At 45.5% G+C, this 10354-nt stretch overlaps 1 protein-coding gene across 2 annotated transcripts in view; it reads right to left on the bottom strand.

Annotated features, from left to right (window-relative positions):
• LOC143103266 (ubiquitin carboxyl-terminal hydrolase 22) overlaps window positions 1–9721 on the bottom strand; it is a 30457-nt gene extending 20736 nt beyond the window's left edge. Inside the window, exons 1-2 of one of the 2 annotated variants that reach the window (XM_076267085.1) lie at window positions 9323–9721; window positions 7665–7697 (exon numbers count right to left, since the gene is read on the bottom strand). In XM_076267085.1, the coding sequence (XP_076123200.1) occupies window positions 7665–7697; window positions 9323–9442 (153 nt within the window). In that variant the 5' untranslated portion in view covers window positions 9443–9721. The remainder of the gene's footprint in view (window positions 1–7664; window positions 7698–9322) is intronic. The other variant, XM_076267086.1, reaches the window with a different exon arrangement.
• Between the last annotated feature and the right edge of the window lie 633 nt (window positions 9722–10354).

The following is a 10354-nucleotide window of genomic DNA, read 5'->3' as shown; positions in this document are numbered from 1 at the left end:
AGAGAGAGAGAGAATAGGTACAGTGTTAGTAATAGAGAAGAGAGGGGGAGAGGAGAGAAGAGAAGAGAGAGAGAAAGAAAGAATAGGTATACTATATACATATTGTTAGTATTAGGCAACACCCGACTGCAGATGGCATAGAGGACGAGGAACCACAACAAAAGGTGGGAGCAGTCAGGCTAAACATTACACACTCTCACACACACACACACACACACACACACACACACACCAGATGCCCATCCAAACCCCCCCTACTGTGCTCAGCACCTGTCTGTCAAAGAGGACCTATTAGAGCACAGCCTCTCAGCCAATTATCATGCTCTGTCTCACAAACCAAACATGGCACTGCACACACATCTAGGAGTGTTTTGGACAACTACTGAAACCCCCCCCCCCCCTCCGTCCTCCACCCCAACACACACACATACTCACAGTGACCAATTAGGGTTGAGGAGCCTCTGTGATCCGTGATTGGCTGCGTTCTGCCCCTGGAGAGTGACTGGCTGGCATCTGATTCGGCAGATGGCTTTTGATGTCGCTCACTCGCTGGACAGATGTGTGTGTGTGTGTGTGTGTGCTCCCCACTCTACAATGGGCAAGTCAAGGGGGAGGGGGGCGTGTGTGAATGTGTGAACAATCCTGGAGGACAAAGCCTAGAGACTCCAACCAAAACACCCCCCCGACGAGCACACACACACACGCACGCACGCACGCACACACACACACACACACACACACACACACACACACACACACACACACACACACACACACACACACACACACACACACACACACACACACACACACACACACACACACACACACACACACACACACACACACACACACACACACACACACACACACACACACACACACACACACACACACACACACACACACACACACACACACACACACACACACACACACACACACACAGACACACAGACACACACCCACACACGAGCTCATTATGTCAGAGCAGGACTACTGCAACAAGCTTTGAAAGGTTAGGTACTTTCTCATCATTGCAGCTAATTGGTATTCAGTGCAGGCAGAAGAGTGCAGAAGAAACCAATCTGAATCTGATGACAGCAGAGGAATGGGGGGGGGGTCCTCCTCCACCTCCTCTCCTCCACTCTTCTGCCTCTGAGGCTTATGACTCCTCCATCTCTAACCGCATCTCCAGTTGGCCCCGCTCCCCTCCCCTCCTCCTCCTCCTCCTCCTCCCTTTCATCCAGACAGCGCGCTCCGCATTAAAAGCAACGTTATCTGCTTTGAAACAGCTCAGCAATGCTTAGACGTGCAGTGATCATCTTCTCATTCACTTTGATCCACTGCAATTTTCATCATCCTGGGATGAGGGGTGTGTGTGTGTGTGTGTGTGTCAGAGAGAGAAACAAAGGGGTGAGCAACTGATCTGGTGGTTGGATTCAATTGTAAAACTATCCCCCAAACATGCGCCCAACCAAACACAAACACACACACGCACGCATGCGATGCGATGTGATGCGAGAAACGCCGTGCTGAAATACGCCGCTCATGAATATTCCGCTCAGCACTGCCTTCTCAGGCATAAATTATGAATGCACTAAAGCTGCACACAACTCCCACAGCACCACATGGACCGGGCAGGCTTACTGGCCACACACACACACACACACACACAGGTGTGTGTAACACAGAGCTGACGAGGAACAAGTTGTGAAGATGGTGATTACAAAGGCATTACATCAACTCCCACAGAGGCAGAGAGCGTAGGCCCATCATCACCATCAAAGCCTGTTCATACTGTACTTGGCCCGTTTGGAGCTCACCCATGTGCGGCTGGTGCCCGTGTAGCGGAGCGCCCGTGTAGTTACAGAAAACATGGCGGATACAAGGCCATATACACGCATACGCAGAGAGCGGCGCCTACACCCTCTGATGACCCTCCGAATATTGGGGTCACTCGGACTACCTCGCTTACCCCTGACCACTCACGGACATGTGCAATATAACGTCAGCCTCAGTAAACTCAGAGAACAGTGTGTGTGTGTGTGTGTGTGTACACACACTAGCAGAGAAGCTAGAGAATCCAGCTGCTAGTTTCAAAAAAGCTGGCACTTCATTTGCCACTTCCTATTCTTCTAAATCAGCCAAATGATCACATTGGCAGTGCCAAAATGTAAACGGCCGTTGATAAGCGTATGAGGTTTCTGGTTTGTCTGGTATGAAGAGAGAGGCATTTCAATGAAAGCCCAATAATGCGGAGGCAGCCTTCAGACCTGCACGGAGGGGATCTGGGAGGCGTAGTGAGAGGTGGGGTGAGAGAGAGAGGTCTCGAGGGAGAAAGCGACAGGACTAATTAAGTCCTCGTTTACAGCTCGTTAGAGAGGTGCTGCTGGGCGGGGGGGGGGGGGGTGGGGGGGGGGCTGGAGGAAGTCATTTGTGTTTGTTTTACACCTACCATTCTAATGGACCAATTCACATGCACCAGCACTCAACTCAACTAGTTCAGTCTATCAGGCAGCTATTAAGAGCGCCTGTGTGCCTGTGTGCCTGTGTGTGTGTATGTGTGTGTGAGAAATATGCACACAGAGCTCACACATTCCTACATCTCCTGTGTGATCAAAGAAGTATTTGACTTTTGTAATACATCTATCTAAAATGACTGCCATGACGGCCCCAAGTCCAGATATGCTCTCACCATCTCTCTCTCTGTGTGTTTGTGGGCCCCAGGTCCAGATCTGCTCTCATCTCTGCTATTCTACTACAGAATACAGCAGTGCAATGCTGCACCACAAAGCCGTGTGTTGCTCGTGTGTGTCCACTTACAGGAGCATGGATGGTCTCTTCAGCTGAGTGTGATCAGTGTGGAGTGCACCCCACTTCCAACAGGTGTACTGCTGACATTACACTCACACACACACACACACACACACACACGAGTGTCCCTGCTGGTTTTGGGCCAGAGTGTTAAACTGACCGCCCTCTGAGTGTTTGGTTGCGTGTTAAACTGACTGCATTCTGCTTTGGGACTGAAGTCTGTTTCTGTAAAAAAGGTCTCACTATCTATAAATCATCCTTTGGAAGGATCATTCTCCTCTCTCACATCTCAATATATATTATTCTATATTATTATTATTATTATCATTATTAATATTATCATTCTTCTCTCTCAAATTTGTCTTTCAGCTTTTTACCCCTCAATTCGCTAAACTCACAATGGTTCACAAAAAAAGACCAGGATGGGTATGACAACTGTGTAATGAAACTCTAAACCCACCATATCTTTACAGATGTCAACACATATGCACATACTTTGTTCACGCATTACAGACATTCAACCTATACACAAAGCTTTCTATGCAATGCAGAGCAATGAGCATGGGTCCTGACACAGTCCTACCACTGACACAGCCAAGAATAAGGACTTAATTCTGCTGTTCTGTTTGAATCAGTTTTCCTGCTGTTCTGTTCTGAATCCGTTTGTCTGCTGTTCTGATCTCAATCAGTTTGCCTGCTGTTCTGATCTAAATCAGTTTGCCTGCTGTTCTGAATCAGTTTGCCTGTTCTGTTCTGAATCAGTTTGCCTGTTCTGTTCTGAATCAGTTTGCCTGTTCTGTTCTGAATCAGTTTGCCTGTTCTGTTCTAAATCAGTTTGCCTGCTGTTCTGTTCTGAATCAGTTTGCCTGCTGTTCTGATCTAAATCAGTTTGCCTGCTGTTCTGTTCTGAATCAGTTTGCCTGCTGTTCTGATCTAAATCAGTTTGCCTGCTGTTCTGTTCTAAATCAGTTTGCCTGCTGTTCTGATCTAAATCAGTTTGCCTGCTGTTCTGTTCTGAATCAGTTTGCCTGCTGTTCTGATGTACTCAGAGTCATGCTATGCGAATCGCGGCGTGCGTGAGGAAGAACTAAGCTGGAGGACATTGCCAGACAGTTCATGTAAAAATTCCAGAGAAGGTTTAGCGAGCCAGCAGCCTAACACCCTCCCCAGACACTGGCTCTCTCACACTACACACACACACTCCTCCAGCCAGAGGTGCTGTGAGTTCGGACTGTGCGCTGCTCTAGACACATGGAGCTGCCCGTGGAGAGCGAATGCGACAGCTAAGCCGTGGCCGCGGGTGACTGGGAGCATATGGTCTTTTTCTGGGTGACACTGTCAACTAGCATAGCAAAACTCTACATATGCAGGTAGGCACACATACATACACACACACTTGCGTTCTCACGGGAAGCAAATTCCTGCTCTGGCTAACTCCCTTCTTCTGAATGGATTTCCTGGAAATACAGCAAAAGCCCACTCCCACAGCAACACACACACACACACAGTAAGACGAGAAAAATGTAATATCACTCTGACCTTCCTCGAACCATCCAAGTACTGGTCATCTATGTCCATGAATCTAAACGCATTCGTATCCAAGTACTGGTCATCATCTATGTCCATGAATCTAAATGCATATTCTAGACCCTGGCCCACGTGCGTACGTTGAGATCGGCGGACAGCCTTGTGCTTTAGTTCACTGCACCTCCTCTCCTCTTTTTCAGAAGGAACGCACAGATCCGAGCTGACCTCACACCGGAGTTCTGGGCCCAACGTCACCAGCTGCTCACCGCAGACTGAAGCTGTGGAGTGTTTGTTGATGAGAACCAAAAGGTTATCCTGAAGAACCAGAACCAAACGTAAAAACACTTACGGAATCTTTTAATAATTACATAATAACCCTGCACCCAGATTTGCTCAGGGAGCCGCAGAGCACTTTGATAACATACAGACAGACACAGAAAACGAGAGAGAGACAGACAGACAGACAGACACAGAAAACGAGAGACAGACAGACAGACAGAGAAAGAGAGAGAGACAGACAGACAGACAGAGAAAGAGAGAGAGACAGACAGACAGACACAGAAAGAGAGAGAGACAGAATACAGTCTCAGATCCTGAGAGAACAGCCCATGTTACATGATCAATAACATAATAATCCAGCCAGGTGTTATTTTCATTATTATTATTATCATTATTATTATTTGTATTACTATTATTATTATCTATATTACTATTATTGTTGTATTGAATGCTTTGGCAACACTGTAAAATTTACATTCATGCCAATAAATCTTATTGAATTGAAATTGAATCGAGAGACAGAAAGACAGACAGACACATAAAGAGAGAGAGAGACAGAGAGAGACAGACAGACAGACAAACACAGAAAGAGAGAGAGAGAGAGAGAGAGATAGATAGATAGATAGACAGACACACACAGAAAGAGAGAGAGATAGACAGACAGACACAGAAAGAAAGAAAGAGAGAGAGAGAGAGAGACAGACAGACACAGAATGAGAGAGAGAGACAGAGAGAAAGAGAGAGACAGACAGACAGAGGCATGGCAAGAAGCCAGTGTAGATAGGCCATGGGATAGCCAACCCACATCCTTTCAGCAAGCCACAAAACAGGGTAGAGCACAGACACACACACACAGACAGACAACACACACACACACACACACACACACACTATTCCAGACTGAACAAAAGAGCACACACAGGTCACTACACATGATCACAGAAGACACAAACAGCTCACACCATTACAGAGATCTTTCTCTATCTCAAGATCCCATCTTCTTTCTTTCTTTCCAACACACACGCACACACACACAGCTAATTGAACAGCAGCTGAATAACCTAATTGTGACAAAGTATGCCAAAAAATAAGTCTACTTGTCTTCCTTCAGTCAGTTAATCAACAGAACTACAGCACAAATGACAAACTAAAATATAATTTCAGTGTTATTTTCAGTCTAGGAACTTCCAGGCTGGAGGTAAATGTATTTAAATCACCGAATCCTGTTAACCTGTGCTTTAGATCCAAATCATAATCAGCCATGAAGATAATCTTTCTCTATGTGCAGTAATATCCCATGATGGTATAATACGACTACCTGAAAAACAAGCAGACATCTTCCACGCCCTCCAGTGTACTGCTCAAGGATGTTTGAAGGCTAAAAATGTATTCATCAGGTGACTCATAGTGAATACATTGCTTCAACCCTATTTTCTCAACAGCCCTATCGGACCTTGTTCTCCTTCAGAGAGAACTCCAGGTATCCTCTGCTTATCCTGCAGCCACCAGAACCCACATTCTACACCAGAACCCAGAGAGCCCACATTCTACACCAGAACCCAGAGAATATGCCTCGGCTCCGGCGGACCGCATGCAGGGCTCAGGGACGTGCGCTAGAATCCAGAGAAACTAGACCCTGAGCAGACGAGCAGTCCCACTTCAGAATGGCCTAAACTGGCTCACAGGGAGAGAGGCCCGGCAACCCTGGAGAATTCAGAGGAACGTTTAATTATGACTGAGAGAGGCCTCGCTGTCTCTGTTAATTATGTCAACCTCCTCGTCCTCGCCATGTCTGTGGTCGTGCCTGAACTGTCTGCTAGGCTGCAAGCTTGTTTTACAAAAACTGCCATGCTAATATTTGGGAAAAACGAGTGTGCATTTAACTTACTTTTAAGATCTCCAACCCTTTGGCTGTGAAAACAACATCCCCAGAAACACTGCAGGGCTGCTAGCATGGCCGGTAAGCCACCATATTAACTATGCTTACTCAGTCTTCATGTCATAATCTCTGATGAAGAATAAACGACAAGGCAATTATGTGAACGGCGGAAGGCAAATATATCAAGAGCTATGTGGCCCACGAACTTGTGTCCATCATCAGAGTATCAACATCTCAAACCACAATCACACAAACCAATCAACAGTCAAGGTAAAGCATATCTGCTAAAATTAGTGCAGTTCTAACATCAATTGTGCCCGTTATGCCTGTAGCTGGTTAAAATGATAGGCGGCCAATCTTATAGAAATTGCGTATGGCCATCTGTTCGGAGCAATCGTGGGTGGTTGCCTAGGAGACCTGCTGCAAGATGCCCACACACATACCTGACTGGCGGACGAGGTTAGCGGCGAGTTGAATGCAGCCCTCTACAAAGCTGGGAGGATGGAGAGGAATCTATGGGAGGCTCTCTGCTTGGTCATACCCATTAACATTGGACACTTGGGGACTGGCCACATGTTATTGCATGGAAGCTTCAGTAGCCTTGCGCATCCGTAGTACTGCGTGGGCATTCTGAGAAGATTAGTTGCATACAACGTTAATATGAGTATTTTTGATGTAGCCTATAGGACACTGAGGGTAGATGCAATCTGTCACTGTATGGATCAGTGTACTACATAAGTGCTTCCATTATTTTTACATGATCGTAATGTATGTGTTATGGTAAGAAATCGTATTGTATGGAAAAGCGTCATACTGAAAGGTGCTAGACTTAGTGATCAACCACACTCCACACAAAGACGAACACTGCGTTTGTGTCCAATCCTTGAGACAGACAGGATACTTTGAATATGGCTTGGCAAATTGTTTATCTTTCCACATAATATATCACAGTTAGCATATACAAATCCTCCTCCTCAAACACCTATGTCAGTATACAAGTTGAAGATCTATACTGGTTATGTAGAAACACAATTATGTATGAAATTGAGTGTGTGGATGGGGGGGGGGGGGGGTGAGGGAGAAAGAGAACGTTTGTCTGGCCTGTTCAGATCCTCTCTACAGTTGTCTACAGTCGTCAGTGCAAACAGGGGGTTGAACTCACCAATGTCGTCCATCCCGCATCACTCTGAAGCACCTAGCCCATCAGCAATGAAATAGAAATGTGTGACACATTTAAGATGTGCTGGGCTTGCTTGTGACAAAGCATGGCATACTTACAGGGCACAACATGAAGAGGGTAACAGTTACTAGCAGAAACATTCAGACGTCCCACAGTCAAATACCTTTAAATGTTTAAAAACAACAACGGCAGCTTGTCACTCAAGTGGCTACACGATTTCGCAACGCTCCCTTGCAATGTGAGCTGGACTGCCATTATTACAATTCCCTGAAATTGCACAGGAGGAAAGAGACACGTACTGGACAAGAGCGACAGCTACGGATTATGTCATAGTGCGGGGGTGGGTTAAGCGCAGGTGGCGAAACAAAGTGGTGTGTTGTGTGCGCCGCTGCGTACGTACACAAGGGTTGAATGGGGGGGGAAATGGTGCGTGTTATCTCTTAACAATGCGGGCTGGCATATAATAGGTGTTATAGTGGACAGATAATAACTTTCCCAATCACCTCCGGTTTTAAGTATGTAATTTCCCTACATTAGAAACAGGGCGGTAGATCACATCACCTCGGTGAAGAAAATATGGGCGTTGTAGTTAACGTTAGCTTGCCGCCTCAGTGTGTTTTAAGGAAATGTCAATCAACAGTGCCAACTTAACAGACGCTCGCATCATTTACTGGACACACGAGACACGATTAGCTTATGTTCACTGAATGACGGGGATGGTAGCAAGATATTGGATGAAAAAGAGAGGTTTGAAGTGCGAAAACACCCATGCACCAAGGAGTCAAAACGGCCTGATAACAGGAGTGCTTCCCATTCACAACGCGCAGCTCGTACGCTTGGCTATCCGGTTAGCCAGTGTTAGCTAGCCTATGTTTTCAGGTGTATGAGTCGTTGTGCGAGTTGAAAGTCGAACACATTTGCATGAGATGTTAGAATATAATTATAATGCACTTCATCTCTTCTACATCATCGGATGCAATAAAGCGATCTCTGTTAATGTTCACTTGATAGGGCAAACTAGCGTCAGTGTTTCCTTTCGTGTTTCGTCTGCATCCTGGACAGCCACCGACATGCAATGAACTCGGCAACACTGCAATCCTACAACACATTTTGCTACTGCTACAGCAGTAACGTTAACGTTTAAAGATGCAGTCCTTGGGACGACACCAATTAGCAAAGATGCTTCTCAAGATCTAGCCACCTAAGCCAAATAATTTCAGTGTTTAGGTCTGTTTCAATCTGATGGATGATACACAATCTTTGATAGATAATCTAGCTATGAATAGCTAGCTAACGTTAGAAGGCTCTGGCATGATCTGAGGCTCAGCACCCCTGCTTTCGGCTGGCCACCAGCAGTGTCCTTGTAGCCTATGCACGGTATTTGCCCGTCTGGGCTCACCAGTGGTTGCACCAGCTAGCCAGTCGGCTAGAGAGAGATGACTGCATTGAGATAGACACTGAATAGGACCGATTCATTCTTGCATTTTGGTGTACATGTGGAGTGCTTCAAACTGTGTGGGGCGTCGTATGTAACGTTAGATATTCCTTATCCCATTAGCTAGCTAGATTCGGTTACTTAGCTAGCTAGCTCAGATAGCTAGCTAACGTTAATGGTATTCCAGCCAGTTATTATTTTTTACCTTGCGTCTCCTCGTTTCAGCAGTCCCACTCCATACAAAGCATTGATAAATGACTCGAAGATTTTGCTTCCAATTATCCACTTTAAACCCGTTCACATGAGAACACCCGGCCGGACTCATGACAAAAACAACATTCGGTTTTGTGTTTTAAATGATGAAACGTGTCCGTGAGAATTAACGTTAGCCAACTAGCAAGCTAGGAGTCCAGAATGGTTTCCGATTCAACGCAAAGAAACCATTGAAATATCCAGGAGGAAATACGAGCATCTGAAGCGTGTGCTCCTTTAAGTTGTTTCTTTCTCCTTCTAACTAAAAATACCTGCCTCGGTTGGGCAAATTGGCTACGGCGTTAGCCCTAGCTTTACGTTAGCTGGCTTCTACAGTACTTCCACTCTACAGATTTTTTTTAATGGTCGGTAGCTGCTACAGCAAAGAGAACCGAAAGTCCCGCCTACTCACTGGACCTGCCAGTCTGTACGCAGAGTTTTAAACTGAACAAAAAAAATACATATATATATTAATGAAATAACATGACTTCAGAGTAAGCAGGGTATACAAAGCGTAATATAAGAATGTGGCCGTTAACGTTAAATGGTGATTTAATTTTGTGCTTTGCCGGGGTCCTACAGAATTAATAAACTACATATCCCATGACGGCGCACAAAGCGTTAACCAATAACTTTAAAGCCACATTTCCGGTTGATTTTAATTGGTTCTAACGTTATATGCAACTAGTGATGTTGGACAGTTAACTCAGAAATCAATTCCTCTTCCTCTTTCAATTTAGGAGTAGAGATGACTTCATCATACCAAATATAGATCAATTGCTCGAGCTGTGGGTGGTTTGTTTTCAGATGAGACTTGTTTGACAACTGGCTGCTAGCTAGGCCTACTTACTTTACCAGTTTTCAATTTCAATATTCACTTATAGAGCGCCAAAATGTTACACATGACTCATGGCACTTTACAGATTTTTAAAACATTCAGAGATAGTCCATGAGTAACAGGGGCGAGGAAAAACTCCCTAGAATT

This window comes from Alosa pseudoharengus, unplaced genomic scaffold (genome assembly GCF_046254945.1).
Source record: "Alosa pseudoharengus isolate Yale_2024_CS ecotype anadromous, Long Island Sound unplaced genomic scaffold, YU_APseudo_1.1 YU_APseudo_1.1_scf_4, whole genome shotgun sequence".
NCBI lineage: Eukaryota > Metazoa > Chordata > Actinopteri > Clupeiformes > Clupeidae > Alosa > Alosa pseudoharengus.
The sequence above is the reverse complement of the archived record's forward strand: the minus strand, read 5'-3'. Positions and strand labels throughout refer to the sequence as shown.